General features: G+C 42.7%; 1 protein-coding gene across 2 annotated transcripts in view; it reads right to left on the reverse strand.

Annotated features, from left to right (window-relative positions):
- The window catches only part of plod2 (procollagen-lysine, 2-oxoglutarate 5-dioxygenase 2), a 138,664-nt gene that overhangs the window by 86,230 nt on the left and 33,524 nt on the right, over positions 1 to 18,910 (reverse strand). For both annotated transcript variants that reach the window (XM_055645684.1, XM_055645686.1), the window contains exon 2: positions 1,775 to 1,866. In XM_055645684.1, coding sequence (XP_055501659.1) covers positions 1,775 to 1,866 — 92 coding nt within the window. The remainder of the gene's footprint in view (positions 1 to 1,774; positions 1,867 to 18,910) is intronic.

An 18,910-nucleotide genomic window follows, 5' to 3' on the forward strand; every position in this document is an offset into this window, starting at 1 on the left:
TTAATGAATTGGCCTTGTGGTTGATGCCGAGAAGGAATGCTTTGAACTGCAGGATATCAATTGGGTAAGAAAGCTTCAGATTAATTCAATCCAGAGAAGAGAGAAATTGCAAAGGAATATACGATAAATGGGAAGATATGGAGTGGTTGGAGGAACAAAGTAACATAGGGACGTATGTGCTGATAGACGTAAATGTAGCAGGACTGCTCAATGAGATGATTGTAATGGCTTATGGGATTCTTTCCTTTATTAACCAAGGCCTAAATGCAAGAGTAGGAAGGATATGCTACAAATGTTCAATGCCAATTAGACTGCAGTTTGTAAATTACATGTAATTTTGGTCAGAGAATTCTGGATACAGAAAATAATTGTAATTGCTGTGGATTGGGTGCAGAGGGGGTTAAGGGGATGTCACTAAAACAATTCTGGACATGAGATACGATTGGATTCTTCGCAATAGAAGAAGGTGAGCAGAGACTTAATTGAAATGGATTCTACCCATTTATTCCATTTCCCTTAGCACGGGGTCAAAATTTGTGAAAGGATTAAAAGGAGAGATAAATGCTTTTACCTTGAGCATATCAGGAGTTGAATCTTTCCTTGAAGAGATGAAATGCAGAACCCGCCATTATATTTGACAAGTACTTAGTTGTGAACTTCAAGGACAAATTATCCAAGTCCTCAAAGGTTTGGTCAGTGATCTACTTTGACCTGAATATGGCAAGGAGCTTGCTGCCAAGTAAAATATTCACGAAGGTCACAGATGTGATGCCTCTTCAAAGGCTCCATGGACCAGTCTTCATTCCGATCCTACTCTGGCACCATTCCCTATTTCTTTCTCCATTCCAATGATGACTGTATTTGAACTGCCTTCTACACCCCTGCAGAACTCATCCATTTCATCGACAATATCACTAACTTCCTCGTTGCCCTCAACTCCATTTGGACAATTCCAATGACATTTCCATCAACTAAAATGTGATTCCACCACTACCTGTCACATCTTTTCCTCCCCGCTTTCCACAAGGACCACTTGCTCTGTGATTCCCCGGTTTGCTTATCCCATCTCACACATACTTCCTCCTCATCATCATGCATTTTTCTCCTACAGATGTAGAAGGTATAGAATCTGTTCCTATGCCTTTTCCCTCACCACGAAACAGGGACCTAAATAGCCCTTCTAGGTAAGACGGAGATTGAACTGCACCTATTATGACCATTGCATATGGTGTCTCAATGTGGCCTCTTCTACATAGGTGAGACCCAATTCAGTCTAAACGACTTGTCCATCTTGATCTCCCAGACATCATTCATTTTAATTCCCCTTCCTGTTTCCAGACCTGTCTGTCCTCAGCCTCCTCTAGTGCCAGGTTGAGGCCAAATGGAAACAAGAGAAACAGCCTGGGCAGTCTACAATCCAACGGGTTGGTAGAATGTCAGCAATGCTTATTGCTCTGGCACCATTCTTCTTGCCAGGAAGGATTGGAAAATGATGGTCATAATCCAACACCCAATATTCCAGACTCATACTCCTCAAGTACAACATCAGTATCATCTTCCCCCTTTCTGAGGCAGCCATCAAATAATCATTAAGAATTCTCCCCACATACAGGTTACCTTTCAGTGCTCAACAGGTCTTACTTTTTCCATAGATACCCTCTTGTTCTTTTTATAATTCCATTTGGATATTCTTTGATGCTACCTGTGCTTTATCATATTCCCATTTTCACCCTCAACTTTCATGGCTTTCTTCATCTTGTGGAGTCTCACTCACCTTGACAGTGTAGTTGAGATGATTAGCAGTCTGCATAAAGCGTTTGAAGCCATCGGGTTCCTTGGTAGCTACCGTGAGCACTAGGAGATTCTCTGAAATTGAGAAATTCAAAAGGTGACTAATCTGATACATAGAGTTGGAAAAGCAAATAAAACAATGAGAAACAATAGGAACGACTAATATTCACTATTGTTTCCCATTGCTCTAGAAATTCACCAGATGCAATTTCTGGGTCAGAGGTGGTGGAAGGAATGAATACATTATCTGGAATCGGTCGGTCGTGGCTATCCCTCGAGGTCGAGGATGATGGTCTACATTCTGTTGTTTTCACCTTCGACCTGGATGCGGCTTTCCAGACAAGACTAGACGAAGCAGATTATTTTAGGGCACCTTTTCTAGCCCCTTCCCAGTTCAGGCGAGCAGAGTGGATCCTAAATAGGGCTGCTCAGACATGAATACTGCTACTGCTACTTTCCTGCTTCTGCCCAAAGTTGAGCGAATGAATCAAGTATTCACCGCTTCCGTGCCGGTTCTTGACTAGAAGCTTCCAGCCATCACGTGGCCTGCTCCCGTCGCCCTTCCCCGATCGCCGAAAGTCTTGAGAAGTTTGGTGATGCTCACAGAATGAAGACGCCCGTGCGTGTGTTTGTTTAACGTGTACTTGATGTTGCACTCCAAGAAGCACACGGTCCTTCACAAATCAATCAACTTCTTCCAATGGCAAGGGAAGCAAGACGATTGGAGCCGATAGATCTGTTGCAGCCTTCATCTGCCTTCACAGCGGTTGAGTTCAAGACGACTTTGCACCCGTTGAGGTCTTGTAGGTTGGATCGTTCTTAGTCTGGAACCTCATCCTCGACCTTACTGCCAAGGGTGGACCTACCAGAAGCTGGTGCTTCCGACGGCATCGCTCTCGGAATCATGGGGACACACAAGCCTCTTCACCACGACAAGGTAAACGATCCAAAGAGGATCGAGTGGAGGGATAGACAATTGATATGGGAACACAAGGAACTGCAGATGTTGGCATCTTGAGCACAACACAAAATGCTGGAGGAACTCAGTGGGTCAGGCAACATCTAGGGAGAAAATAAAGAACAAAGGAGGCTGGGCCGCTGGAGAGGTGAGACAGCAACTCGATTGGCTATATCATTAAAATTATCTTTTAAAATGTTATGTAATTAATCTGCATGCTGCAAAACCTCCAATGTTGAATAAATCCACAGCGAAAGTTGTCAATTATATGCAGTAATATGTTAGGCACTTGCGACACGATGCAACATCTTAAGTTCACGCACAGCCAACTACTCACAAAGATATTTTTCAAGAGATAATGTAGAAACAAAAAACTGCAGGATGCTGGTTTATACCAAAGATAGATAGAAAGTGTTGGAGTAACTCAGCAGGTCAGCCGGTATCGCTGGAGAAAAAAAGGACCCGTAATGTCACCCATCCTTTTCCTCCATAGATGCTGCCTGACCAACTGAGTTACTCCAGCACCTGGTGTCTATTTTCAAGAGAGCGAGTTATCATTGCCTCAAGAGTCAGAAAGTTGGAGCACACAACCATTAATGACTAGGGAGTGCTGCCCTGTTAGGAAATTGGTCTTTCGAATCATATGTAAAACCGTTCAATTTTGAGAAACGGTAACGGGTGTCCTGATCAATGATTATTCCTCAGGTAACTTGGCAAAGGTTATCTGGTCATTGTCAGGATGCAGCTAGAGAGCTTGGCACATGCACAGTGGGTGTTTTAACTCTTGCAATACATGGACACGACAAACCACAGCCCTTCTCCGCCAACCTACAGAATGGAAATGATTTCCATGTACCTCGACTCCATCCTATCACCCCCGGTCCAATCTCTCCCAACCCATGTCCAAGATACCTAACATGCACTTTGTCTCTTTAGTGATTTCCACTTTCCGAGCCCCCACTACCTCATCTTCACTATGGACATTCATAGAAACATAGAAAATAGGGGCAGGAGTAGGCCATTCGGCCCTTCGAGCCTACACCGCCATTCAATATGATCATGGCTGATCATCCAACTCAGTATCCTGTACCTGCCTTCTCTCCATACCCCATGATCCCTTTAGCCACAAGGGCCACATCTAACTCCCTCTTAAATATAGCCAATGAACTGGCCTCAACTACCTTCTGTGGCAGAAAATTCCAGAGATTCACCACTGTCTGTATGAAAAATGTTTTCCTCATCTCGGTCCTAAAAGATTTCCCCCTTATCCTTAAACTGTGACCCCTTGTCCTGGACTTCCCCAACATCGGTAACAATCTTCCTGCATCTAGCCTGTCCAACCCCTTAAGAATTTTGTAAATTTCTATAAGATCCCCCCTCAATCTTCTAAATTCTAGCGAGTACAAACCGAGTCTATCCAGTCTTTCTTCATATGAAAGTCTTGACATCCCAGGAATCAGTCTGGTGAACCTTCTCCTTACTCTCTCTATGGCAAGAATGTCTTTCCTCAGATTAGGAGACCAAAACTGCACGCAATACTCCAGGTGTGGTCTCACCAAGACCCTGTACAACTGCAGTAGAACCTCCCTGCTCCTATACTCAAATCCTTTTGCTATGAATGCTAACATACCATTCGCTTTCTTCACTGCCTGCTGCACCTACATGCCTACTTTCAATGACTGGTGTACCATGACACCCAGGTCTCATTGCATCTCCCCTTTTCCTAATCGGCCACCATTCAGATAATAGTCTACTTTCCTGTTTTTGACACCAAAGTGGATAACTTCACATTTATCCACATTATACTACATCTGCCATGCATTTGCCCACTCACACAGCCTGTCCAAATCACCTTGCAGCCTCCTAGCATACTCCTCACAGCTAACACTGCCCCCCGGATTTGTGTGATCCGCAAAGTTGGAGATGTTGCATTCAATTCCCTCGGCCAAATCATTAATATATATTGTAAATAGCTGGGGTCCCAGCACCAAGCCTTGCGGTACCCCACTAGTCACTGCCTGCCAATGTGAAAAGGACCCATTTACTCCTACTCTTTGCTTCCTGTCTGCCAGCCAGTTCTCTATCCACATCAATACTGAACCCCCAATACCGTGTGCTTTAAGTTTGTATACTAATCTCTTATGTGGGACCTTGTCGAAAGCCTTCTGAAAGTCCAGATATAACACATCCACTGGTTCTCCCTTATCCACTATACTAGTTACATCCTCGAACAATTCTGTAAGATTCGTCAGACATGATTTACCTTTCATAAATCCATGCTGACTTTGTCCAATGATTTCACCACTTTCCAAATGTGCTGCTATCCCATCGTTAATAACTGATTCTAGCAGTTTCCCCACTACCGATGTTAGACTAACAGGTCTGTAATTCCCCGTTTTCTATCTCCCTCCCTTTTTAAAAAGTGGTGTTACATTAGCTACCCTCCAATCCTCAGGAACTACTCCAGAATCTAAAGAGTTTTGAAAAATTATCACTAATGCATCCACTATTTCTAGGGCTACTTCCTTAAGTACTCTGAGATGCAGCCTATCTGGCCCTGGGGATTTATCAGCCTTTAATCCATTCAATTTACCTGACACCACTTCCCGGCTAACCTGGATTTCACTCAGTTCCTCCATCTCATTTGACCCCCGGTCCCCTGCTATTTCCGGCAGATTATTTGTCTTCCTTAGTGAAGACAGAGCCAAAGTAATTATTCAATTGGTCTGCCATGTCCTTGTTCCCCATGATCAATTCACCTGTTTCTGACTGCAAGGGACCTACATTTGTTTTAACTAATCTTTTTCTCTTCACATATATATAAAAACTTTTACAGTCAGTTTTTATGTTCCCTGCCAGATTTCTTTCATAATCTATTTTCCCTTTACTAATTAAGCCCTTTGTCCTCCTCTGCTGGACTCTGAATTTCTCCCAGTCCCCTGGTAGGCTGTTTTTTTCTGGCTAATTTGTATGCATCTTTTGTTTTGATACTATCCCTGATTTCCCTTGTTATCCACAGATGCACTACCTTCCCTGATTTATTATTTTGCCAAACTAGGATGAACAATTATTGTAGCTCATCCATGCAGTCTTTAAATGCCTTCCATTGCATATCCACCGTCAACCCTTTAAGAATCAATTGCCAGTCTATCTTGGCCAATTCACATCTCATACCCTCAAAATTACCTTTCTTTAAGTTCAGGACCCTTGTTTCTGAATTAACAATGTCATTCTCCATCTTAATGAAGAACTCAACATATTATGGTCACTCTTGCCCAAGGGGTCACGCACAACAAGACTGCTAACTAACCCTTCCTCATTACTCAATACCCAGTCTAGAATAGCCTGCTCTCTCATTGGTTCCCCTATATGTTGGTTTAGAAAACTATCTCTCATACATTCCAAGAAATCCTCTTCCTCAGCACCTTTGCCAATTTGATTCACCCAATCTATATGTAGATTGAAGTCACCCATTATAACCAATTTACCTTTGTTGCACGCATTTCTAATTTCCTGTTTGATGCCATCCCCCAACTCCACTACTACTATTAGGTGGCCTGTACACAACTCCCACTAGCGTTTTCTGCCCCTTAGTGTTTTGCAGCTCTACCCATATCGATTCCACATCCTCCAAGCTAATGTCCTTCCTTTCTATTGCGTTAATCTCCTCTCTAACTCTTGGAGGATTATGTGTTGTATGCGACGGCTGATGGGGTGGAATCACTCTATCTCTATTCAATCACTTTACACCTCAGTCCCTCACCAGAAAGGCCTTAAAGCCCTTTGTTTCTTCCTCGACCGTAGAACCATCCAATTTCCCTCTACAAACACCAAGCAGAGCTGGTCCTCACCCTCACAAACTTTTCCATTGACTCCTCCCATTTCCGCCAAGTCGTAGGTATGGGCAGCTGCATGGGCCCCGGTTATGCCTGCCTCATTGTACGGTATGTTGACCAATCCCTGTTCCAGGCATACATTGGCCCTATCCCCAAACTCTATCTCCGTTACAATGATGACTGCATCAATGCTAACTCCTGCACCCATGCTGAACTCATGGACTTCTTCAACTTCACCACCAATTTTCATCCTGCACTCAAATTTACTTGGACCATCTCTGACACCTCCCTCCCCTTTCTTGATCTGTCTCCATCATAAGAAATAGGCTATTGACGGACATCTATTATAAACCCACTGACTCCCACAACTATCCAGACTACACTTCGTCCCACCCCATTTCCTGCAAAGATTCAATCGCCTAGTCAATAGTCAATAGTCTATTTATTTGTCATTTGGACCCCTGGAGGTCCAAATGAAATGCCGTTTCTGCAGCCATACATTACACACAAATAAACCCCAGACACAACATAATTACATTTTACATAAACATCCATCACATAGCTGTGATGGAAGGCCAAAAAAAACTTATCTCTCCAAAACTGTCCCAAACCACCCTACTCCCAATTCCTCCATCTACGCCACATCTGCGCCCAAGATGAGGTGTTCCATACTAGAACATCCGAGATCCAGCACCTGACAGCCTGGTGTGCCAACAATAACCTCGTCCTCAACTCCAAGAAGACGAAGGAGATTATTGTTGACTTCAGGCAGACCAGAGGAGGCAGTCATACCCCCATCCATATAAACGGGACTGAGGTGGAGCGCGTCTCCAGCTATAAATTCCTCGGAGTACATATCTCGGAGGATTTGTCCTGGTCCCTCAACACCTCCAAGCTGATCAAAAAGGCCCAGCAGCGCCTTTACTTCCTGAGGAGGCTCAAGAAAGCCCACCTGTCCCCCCAGATCCTGACCAACTTTTACCGCTGTACCATAGAGAGTATCCTGACCACCTGCTTCACGGTATGGTACAGCAGCTGCACTGCTGCGGACAGGAAGGCACTACAACGGGTGGTGAAAACCGCGCAGCACATCATCGGTGCCCCGCTCCCTGCCATGGATGCCCTCCACCGAAAACGGTGTCTGAGACGGGCTGGGAAGATCATCAAAGACCCCTCACACCCCAACCATGGACTGTTCGCCCTCCTCCCATCAGGGAGGCGGTACAGGAGCCTCAGGTCACGTACTAGTAGGATGAGGAACAGCTTCTACAATAACACAATCACATTGCTGAACTCGGAGTCCCGCAGATAGATTTCTCCGGTCCCTCTGTCCCCATTGTTTAATTATTCTGTATTTTTTGATTATTCTGTATCTTCTCTCTTTCTATTTTTATTTTTTAATTTCTTTATACACAACTACTACGGACTGACGCAAAACAGCATTTCGTTGTACTCATACTTGTATTTGTGCGATGACATTAAAGTTGAATTGAATTGAATGTCCTCATTCTTTAGGGAACGGGGGTTCCCCTCTCCCATCATAGACGAGGCCCTCATTCGTGTCTCCTCGGTACCCCGCAACTCCGCCCTTGCTCCCCCTCTCCCTAGTCGAAACAGAGACAGAGTCCCCCTAGTCTTTACCTTCCATCCCATCAGCCGTCGCATACAACACATAATCCTCCAAGATTGCCGCCACCTCCAACGGGGTCCCACCACTAGCCACATTTTCCCATCTCCACCCATTTCTGCCTTCTGCAGAGACCGTTCCTTCTGCAACTCCATGGTTAACTCGTCCCTTCCCACCCAAACCACCCCCTCCCCAGGTACATTCCCCTGCAACCGCAGAAAATGCAACTCCTGCCACTATACCTCCTCCCTCAACTCTGTCCAGGGATCCCGACAGTCCTTTCAGGTGAGGCTGAGGTTCACTTGCACCTCCTTCAACCTCATCTACTGTATCCGTTGTTGAAGATGTGGACTCTTATACATCAGCAAGACCAAACGCAGACTGGGCGATCGTTTCACGGAACACCTTCGCACAGCCCGCGTAAACTAACCTTGCTCTTGTCCCTAACCAGTCTGAAGAAGGGTCTCGACCCGATACGTCACTCATTCCTTCTCTCCAGAGATGCTGCCTGTCCTGCCGAGTTACCCCAGCTTTTTGTGTCTATCTTAGGTTTAAACCAGCATCGGCAGTTCCTTCTTACACACTACTGAATGCAACATTTTATTTGTGCCAGCACAGGATAAGTAGTGCTAATGATTGTATGAGAAACCTTTCTCTGCTGGTTAAGCCAGTTTACATCCCTGTTTAACTAGCAGATAGTTTATAAATGATACCAATGTCATCACCAGTAGTTTTGCAGGGGAGGAGAGTTGTACACCATGGTGTTTTTTATTGGCAAATGGTCTGAACACCTTTTAAATGGGTTTTCTGCTATGTCTCATCTTTGGTAATTGTGTGATTAAATATATGTCAGATGTACTCGCAAGAAGACAGTAATTCCATGCTGCATTTAAAAGCCAGGTATTTACATAACATGATGATTTAACTGATAACAGTGAATATTAAAATTATATGGATTAAGTGCATTTCCCCAGCTGCCTACACTAGACCAGGATAATCCCACAGATGCATTGTCTCCATTACATGATCAGCAGCTCAAGTCAATAAATTCAAACAGTTCTATTTTTGTGATGCAACAAAATCAAGCATTTACTCTTTGATATGAAAGTAAATGTGCACCGTTTTCTTTTGTATTATCAAGAGTCAAGAGTGTTTTATTGTCATGTGTCCCAGATAGAACAATGAAATTCTTACTTGCTGCAGCACAACAGAATTTGTAGTCATAATAAATAATAACAAAAAACAAAAACAAAACAAACAATAACAGTACAATAATAAGTCTATTGTAGTTCATAGCTTATAAGGTTGTAGTGTTTAATAGCCTGATGGCTGTATGGAAGAAGCTGTTCCTGAACCTGGATCTTATAGTTCCCAGGCTCCTGTACCTTCTTCCCGATGGCAGTGATGAGAGGAGTGTGTGGCCTAGATGGTGTGGGTTTTTGATGATGTTGGCTGCTTTTTTGAGGCAGCTACTACGATAGATCCCTTCGATGGTCGCTCCTGGATGTTCAAGTTGCCACGATGCAACCAGTCACCTGTAGAAGTTCAAGAGAATCCTCTTTGACAGAAACTCCGTAATCCTCTCAGGAAGTAGGGGCGCTGATGTGCTTTATTTATAATTGCATCAGTGTGCTGGGTCCAGGAAAGATCGTCAGAAATATGCACACCCAGGAATTTGAAGTTTTTGACTCTCTCCACCATCGTCCCATTGATGTAAACAGGTTTGTGGGTCCTCATCTTTCCTCTTCCAGAGTTCACAATCAGTTGTTTGGTTTTGCTGATATTGAGACCCAGGTTGTTGTGCTGGCACCATTTGGTCAGTCGGGCGATCTCACTTCTATACTCTCATTCATCACCATCTGTAATTCGTGCAAGCGTATAAGGTGATCAGGTATGCAACTAGAGGGATTGTTGTGTTCGAACAAACATATAAATGAAGTTGTCAGCATCTGACTCCACCACCACCCCTGGCATTGTATTCCAGGCATGCACCACTGTGTGGAAAAAAAAACTCCCCATACAACTTTCAAAAAAATTCCCCTCTAACTATACCTGCCAATTTGATATACTCATATTTCTAGCCCTTTTGTGCCTGATAACTTTGTTTTGTGCTAAAGAAAGTATTTTTCCTTTTTTTTTTATAATTGTCAAAACACAGCTTTTGCATTCCTTATTTTAATTCTGTTACCACAATGCTTCACCACACACAGCAGCACCTCAAAACAATGCAATCCTGTTACATTACTGTGACGATTCCTAAGTGGGCTGTATGTAGTAAGACTACAAACACAAACATATCAAAACACAAAAAATGTACAAATTTGCGAGTTTCTTCTGCAGAGGGTCCTTTTTTTGACGACACGTGATTATTTCGGAGGCCTCTGACATTAACAGAGATACCATCATGGGAATAAAATGCAGATTAGTGATGAAAATTTAAATTGCACTGTCACAGAACTTCAGAGTCCAAATATCTGCCCAGAAAACTGGGTTTGGTGGGAGCAATGTGAAAGGTAAAGGATTGGGATTGCATTGGAGGAGAGGCCCAGGAGGAAAAGATCAGTATAGGAATGGGAAGGGGTTAAAATGGTTAACAACCGGGACATCCAGCAGGACTTTGTGGACTGAACATGTGAACATCAGTCCTCCCGGACGAGATGGAGGTTCACGGTCACCTCCTCTAACCTCGTCTATTGCATTTGGTGTTCCCGACGTGGCCACCCATACATCGGCAAGACACTTCCACCTATGTTCTTTCCTCTGGCTTCACTATTCCTACCTCTTCCATCCTTATCTTACACTTTTTGTCTTTTTATCTCTGGGCTTTGTCTAACTATCTGCTAATCAACCCCCCCCTACTTTCCCTCCCCAGTCACTTGTATCCACCTATCACTCACAAGGTGTTGTCCCCCCCCCCAAATCAACCCGAAGAAGGATCCCAATCTTATCCATGTTCTCCAGAGATGCTGCCTGATCCGCTGAGTTACTCCAGCATTATTTGTTTTTCTGTAAACCAGCAACTCCAGTTGCAGGTTCAGCAGGTCAGGCAGGACCTGTGGAAAGAGTGGAAAGAGAAACAAGGTTGACATCTCACATCTGAGCCCCTTCATATGAACTCAAATTAATTTAAATTTCCAGTGATGCAGTTTTTTTTAAATTTCAAAATTGCTCGACTCATTTTCTCAGTTATTATTTTAAATTGATTTATTGACATGGTGGATGAAACAGCTACCCTTTCCATTCGCTACATAAAAGTGCCTTCAGAGTTTTAAAATCTTCTGTAATATCTCATTAGCTTTTATGGGTGCAGTGGAAATTATCCAGTATCTTAAGACATGCCTTATACCTACTTCCTGCCTTTCACCCTGGTCAATTTCTTCTCAATGCTTTAATGTTCATTCTATAATTAGGTGCCTAAAATTGGTACAGAACTTGAATTGCGCCCCAAGGAATGTGTTATGTTCTAAACTAATTGATCATTACTCTCTTTACTGTACAGTTATGGCCATCTTCATAAAATCCAAAATGGTGTTGCTTCTTTTTATGGGGCTTCATCTAGCCATTAAAAAATATTACATACTCGAAGCCCTTCAGCGTTTTGCTTGACAGGAGTCTCTTCTGATGCTGACATGGGATGTTATTCCCAAGTAGTGGCATTGTAGAGAGTGGGAGTGGAAAGAGAGGGAGAAAAAGAAAGTTAGAAAGTAAGAGGGAGTTAGATGTGGCCCTTGTGGCTAAAGGGATCAGGGGGTATGGAGAGAAGGCAGGTATGGGCTACTGAGTTGGATGATCAGCCATGATCATATTGAAGGGCCTACTCCTGCACCTATTTTCTATGTTTCTAAATGATGATGAGACAATGAATTGCAGATGCTGGAACCTTGTGCAAAGCACAAAGTGCTGGAGGAACTCAGCAGGTCAGGCAGCATCTGTGGAAGGAGTGGACAGACAGCGTTTTGGGTCGCTACCCTTCTTCAGACTGATTGTAGAAGAGGGGGAAAGCTGGAAAAAAATGTGTCGGCAAGATAAAGCCTGGCAAGTGATAGGGGCAGGTGAGGGGGTTTTACTATCAAATAAACATTTGGACAGCTGCACGAATAGGACATGTTTAGAGGCATATGTGCCAAGCACAGGCAGGTGGGACTAGTGTAGATGGGGCATGTTGGTCAGCGTGGGCCAGAAGGCTTGTTTTTACTCTCCGAGTCTCTCAAGTTCAGCAGATGGCAATAGAAAATAACAAAGGACACTGGGAGACCAAATGTGTAGGAAAGAACTGCAGATGCCAGTTAAATTGATGGTAGACACAACATGCTGGAGTAACTCAGCAGGTCAGGCAGCATCTTTGGAGAGAAGGAATGAGTGACCTTTTTTCGGATCAAGACCCTTCTTCATACTGATGTCAGGAGAGTGGGTGGGACAGAGGTAGAATGTAGTTGGAGACGGTAAGACTGGTGGGACGACTGGGAAGGTGGAAGGGTGAGGAGAGCAGTGAGGGAGGATGTTGCTGAACTCTCATCAGAGAGAGAGGAGGAGAACTTCTTCAAAGTATACCTACCTTGAGGAGATTTTGCAGTGGAGTGGACAAAATGTGTAGGAAATGTGCAGTGACTAGTGGGGTACCCCAAGGCTCAGTACTGGGACCCCAGCTATTTACAATATATATTAATGATCTGGATGAGGGAATTGAAGGCAATATCTCCAAGTTTGCGGATGACACTAAGCTGGGGGGCAGTGTTAGCTGTGAGGAGGATGCTAGGAGACTGCAGGGTGACTTGGATAGGCTGGGTGAGTGGGCAAATGTTTGGCAGATGCAGTATAATGTGGATAAATGTGAGGTTATCCATTTTGGTGGCAAAAACAGGAAAGGAGACTATTATCTAAATGGTGGCCGATTGGGAAAGGGGGAGATGCAGCGAGACCTGGGTGTCATGGTACACCAGTCATTGAAGGTAGGCATGCAGGTGCAGCAGGCAGTAAAGAAAGCGAATGGTATGTTAGCTTTCATTGCAAAAGGATTTGAGTATAGGAGCAGAGAGGTTCTACTGCAGTTGTACAGGGTCTTGGTGAGACCACACCTGGAGTATTGCGTACAGTTTTGGTCTCCAAATCTGAGGAAGGACATTATTGCCATAGAGGGAGTGCAGAGACGGTTCACCAGACTGATTCCTGGGATGTCAGGACTGTCTTATGAAGAAAGACTGGATAGACTTGGTTTTATACTCTCTAGAATTTAGAAGATTGAGAGGGGATCTTATAGAAACTTACAAAATTCTTAAGGGGTTGGACAGGCTAGATGCAGGAAGATTGTTCCCGATGTTAGGGAAGTCCAGGACAAGGGGTCACAGCTTAAGGATAAAGGGGAAATCCTTTAAAACCGAGATGAGAAGAAACTTTTTTCACAGAGAGTGGTGAATCTCTGGAACTCTCTGCCACAGAGGGTAGTTGAGGCCAGTTCGTTGGCGATATTTAAGAGGGAGTTAGATGTGGCCCTTGTGGCTAAGGGGATCAGGGGGTATGGAGAGAAGGCAGGTACGGGATACTGAGTTGGATGATCAGCCATGATCATATTGAATGGCGGTGCAGGCTCGAAGGGCCGAATGGCCTACTCCTGCACCTAATTTCTATGTTTCTATGAAAGAACTGCATATCCTGGTTTAAATCGAAGGTAGACACAAAATATTTGGTAATCTAGTGGTTATAAAAATAAAATAATAATCCAGTGCAATGGAGTTTTAATTCCACCATGGCACTAAATTCATTTTTTTTTTTAAATTGGGATGCAGTTGGGAATAGTGTAGATAGGGCATGTTGGTCAGTGTGGACAAATTGGGCTGAAGGCCTGTTTCCATGATGTACAACGCAATGACTGGCAGATGGTGGTGTGAGTGACAAAGGCTGGCAATTAAAAGGAGACATGATGGTGTCAGATAAGGAGAAGAGGAGTGAGGTGTCAAGCCAGTGAGAATTTTCTCAGAAGGGGATAGCATGAGGAGAAAGTGGGGGTATAAAAGGGAAATAAGGGATGGGAGATGAATGTATAAAGAAGCAGGGCGGCTAGTGGGTGAGAGAAATGGGTGTGCATCAGGTTGGGGGGCCCAGGAAAGAGAGGGGGTATTACTTGAAGTTGGTTGAGAACCATTTTAGCACCCCCTTCCCATACCAACCTTTCCATCCTGAGGCTCCTCCATTGCCAGCGAGGCCACACTCAGACTGGAGGAAGATCACCTCATATTCCACTTGGGGAACTTACAACCCAATGGTATGAACATTGAACTCCAATTTTAAATTATACCCAACTATCCCCATATACGACTATTTTGAGAATGCAATTATGTGATCTTTCTGTATATTTTTTCTTCTGCAAAGTTTCATATTTTGGATTGCAAAGATCTTGCTGCAGAAAAATGCTGAATTTTACATACCAGCGCATACTTTAACAAATATACCGATTTTTAACGGTGTGGTATATTTTATAAACAGTCACATTCATTTCAGATAAACTCAACCTTGCAACCAGAATACTTTTTAAAACAGCCACGTTGTAATGTTTGGAAGGGTAGGCTGCATGAAAAGACTTCACTGAACATTATTTTGGGCCAAGGATTGCAATAAAACAGCACAAATTACTCTGAAACGTGTCACACTGTTGGTGGTCACAACTTTTAAGTAGTGTAGTTTTTCTCCCTCCGCCACATCTAATAAAGTACCTCCTTGGTATAGGCATGCACCACATTTAACACTTTGGTGCTGAATTTGACAGTAAGGTGATATCCATCTTCAGCTTTTAATCAATAGCTTTTTATTCCTTATACTGAGACTTTTCTACAACCTAAAACACATCTAGCCTTCAATATGAATATGTGGAACTTCAAGCCAAAATAATTTGATATCATTGCCCTAAAGAAAAACATGGTAAATTTCAAATGTCATGAATTATTTAAAATAACTCAAAAAGCTTTTATTTTTAGGTAGATTTAAACATAGAAACATAGAAAATAGGTGCAGGAGTAGGCCATTCGGCCCTTCGAGCCATTCAATATGATCATGGCTGATCATCCAACTCAGTATCCTGTTCCTGCCTTCTCTCCATACCCCCTGATCCCTTTAGCCACAAGGGCCACATCTAACTCCCTCTTAAATATAGCCAATGAACTGGCCTAAACTACCTTCTGCGGCAGAGAATTCCAGAGATTCACCACTCTCTGTGTGAAAAAAGTTTTCCTCATCTCGGTCCTAAAAGATTTCCCCCTTATCCTTAAACTATGACCCCCTGTTCTGGACTTCTAGCGAGTACAAATCAAGTCTATCCAGTCTTTCTTCATATGAAAGTCCTGACATCTCAGGAATCAGTCTGGTGAACCTTCTCTGTACTCCCTCTATGGCAAGAATGTCTTTCCTCAGATTTAAAAGAAAATGTAAATAAAAATTCTTTCACTATCTTCAAAAGATAAACTGCAGAGCAGCAATCCACCGATTTTTCATTACCATCAAACTGGTTACAAATGGCCCATTGAGAAGAGTTTCAATTCCAGACAGTGGTCCATTTTCTTCCTTGCACCAAGTAAACAAATGTACTTTTCAGACAGACCACAGTTACCGGTATTCAGCCAAAAGGAGCTATTAGAACTGTGGACCTGCCCAAGTACGTGTGCAGCAAGGCTAACTTTCCTTCAGATTCTTTCCCTCCGTCACACATTCACAAACACACCTTTTTTCATCTTTCACGATCAAATCCGGACAAAAACAGGAGAGTTTGTGCGATCTGCCTTTAGTGTATTAAGACAGCTTGAAAGGTTCTAATCCATAATCCAAAAAGCAAGAAAATAAAGAACAACGGAGTTCTGCTTTAACCAGTCCCAGCACAATACTGAGGGATGAATGGTTTCACCAGAGGTCTGGGTTACTTCTTGACCCCCATCAGGTTTGTTGTCTCAGCTGGGTGACGTGCATTCAGGCAATTTTAAAAGAGCACATTTGCCTCCGTGAAAGGTCAACCAAATAAAGCTTCTAGGGGCTATTAATCAAACTGGACTGTTGAACAAAAGATGATAAATTGGAAAACTAAAGTTGGAAGAAAGGGACGGGAGAAAGAAAAACAAGAAAAATCACACAAAGTATGAAGAACAGCCCCAGGTTCATTCACCAACTTAAAGATTTCCATTTTTGTTGCCTTCAACGCTTTGATTGATTTCTAAATAGTTCCCTTTGTATTTTTATGAGAGGCATTTTAACAGAACAAAAATAAATGTACCAGAGGTTTGGGGAGGGGGAGGGGGGGGGGGGGGGTGTTGGGTGCATGGGAGGAGGAGGAGGAGAAAAAGTGAATGGTATTGCCCTTCTACTCAGTAGAAAGTGTTTTAATTTTGCTACAAAGATAATCAGAGATCTGTTAAGTTTGAGAGACAGTTCATTTATTCTCCCTTTGGCATTGATGGGTATGGGAAGAAAGCAGGAGGAGGGTATTGAATTTTGATCTGCCAAATCAAAGAGCAAAATTGTCTACTTTTAATTTTACTTTGCAAATTCCTAAGACCCATGTACATTTGCCACCAAAAGCAAACAAAATTACTGTAATTTGTTTTTGCGATGGAAAACTAGTTTCCGTGTGGGGCAGGCTAAGCTCTCCTGGGCTCCACCTTACTGTTTCAACATGTTTATTTAATACAAATACATGTACAGTATCAAATAAAGATGATGAACGGGAAGGAGGAAATACAATATAGTTCAGTTTCGGTTTAGTTTAGTTTAGATATACAGCACGGAAACAGGCCCTTCGGCCCACCAAGTCTGTACCGACCAACGATCACCCACACATTAGTGTTGAAAGGAAGTGCAGATACTGGTTTAAACCGAATATAGACACAAAATGGCTCGAGTAACTCAGCGGGGCAGGCAGCATCTCTGAAGAGAAGAGAACCCATACATTAGTTCTATGTTATCCAAGTTTCACAACCTACATACTAGGGGTGAATTACAGCAGCCAATTGACTTCCAAACCTGCACATCTTTAGAATGTGGGAGGAAACCGGAGCACCCAGAGAAAATGGCTCAAGCTGGGAACACCATATCCAAATAGATCAATCCTCCCCCAGAACTAAATATCTTTTGGCTGATGTATTGCCACATCCTCCACTTCAGGAAGAAAGACTAAATTAAAAGCCACATAAATTATAGTTTAAAAAATTATGCCACTGATGCTAAAATGGGATCCAGTTTATTTTATTTAGAAACCAAGGTAGTTAACATTTTCCAAGAGTCAGTGACAGCAGACTATTTTTGACAAAGAAAGCTGAGTGAATGGTGAACGGTTTAATAGTGGTCAGCTAAATGAGCCACGTTGGACAAAATGGCACCTGGTTGGCTGACAAACAATGTTTGGCTGCTACTGCTTTTGACAGATAAATAGTACTCAAACTGTAAAATAAATAAGTAAACCCAGCAGTGGGGGTGGAAGGTGGTGAACTGAAGACAGTGCAAAAGAGTAAAGGGAAAAATCTAATGAGGGACTGGTCACAGGATTTTTGGGGTAAAGAGAAACTAAACAGAAGTCAGGAGTCATTAATACTCTAACATTCCATAAAATGTTGTTACATTGTTTTTTTAAAGTGTTCAGATCAGCAAGATTTTTAATGTGGCACAAACCCAAATCCTCAGCTCCCCTCTGTGACGTTTACCTACATTCAGTGTATGTTTAGTCTTAAATAAACCTGTTGATTTTACGTGCTAAAATGTAATTTTATCAGACACGAGTCAGCGGATCCATCTCCCTTGTCAGTATTCTTTTCCAATTTTTTGGGTTTTCCATAGACTTAATTACACCTTGCATCTTATTTCAAAATGTTAAAAGACCAAATCAGTAATTACTACCCCCAGAACTGGACTTTGTGGGTTTAATGTCAAATCACTGGATTACCACCCTATTTTTCTACTCGCTTCTTAAATCAGGATTGTTATCAACCATCTCATTCTGTTCCCACTCTCAAGGAGATCGCAATTGCAAGCTTGGTCAAAGTTCATACATTTGCCGCTGTTCCACTCTTCACTCCCTCAAAGAACAGCATGGGTTTTCTCAAGCTGCACCATCACTTCTAAAGTCCTTGCTGACTGCACCCATTCTCTCTTTAACTTGGTTAATTTCATAGCTTTATCTCCAATTAGAAAAACTCTAAAATGTTTCCTCTACGTTTAAATAACTGACCCGTAATGACTTAGATTATCTCTATTTTCAACAAAATAGGCATACTTTGATCATTCGGGAAAATTATCGTTTCTTAGTCATTCGGGAAAATTATAGTTCTGTAATTTCCTTCCCAATTCCAAGATTCTGGAATGTATCAATTTTGATGCCGAGTCCTTGTGCCTTCTTAACCAAGAGTTACCATCCTCTCATCAGTCAAAATCTATTTTGGCTCTCAAGAGCATGTCAAGTTTTACTTCCTCACATGGATATTATAAGAAGGTGAAATAATATCAGAACGTTCTGGTGAGTTGTTTTTTTAATGTCTTAGTTACCTAATTTAGGGAATACATCCATGGCACTTATCCAATGGAAACTTCCATTTGATCTTAAAGCACTTACTAAGACATCCACTTTCAAAACATAAGCAAAGATCAAGGTAAAGATGAAATGAAGATTAAGGTGACTACATGGAGAAATGGTTGGGGTGCAGAAGTCAAAAGGGAGGGGTAAAGAGAAGT

Source organism: Leucoraja erinacea, chromosome 14 (assembly GCF_028641065.1).
Source record: "Leucoraja erinacea ecotype New England chromosome 14, Leri_hhj_1, whole genome shotgun sequence".
Lineage (NCBI taxonomy): Eukaryota > Metazoa > Chordata > Chondrichthyes > Rajiformes > Rajidae > Leucoraja > Leucoraja erinaceus.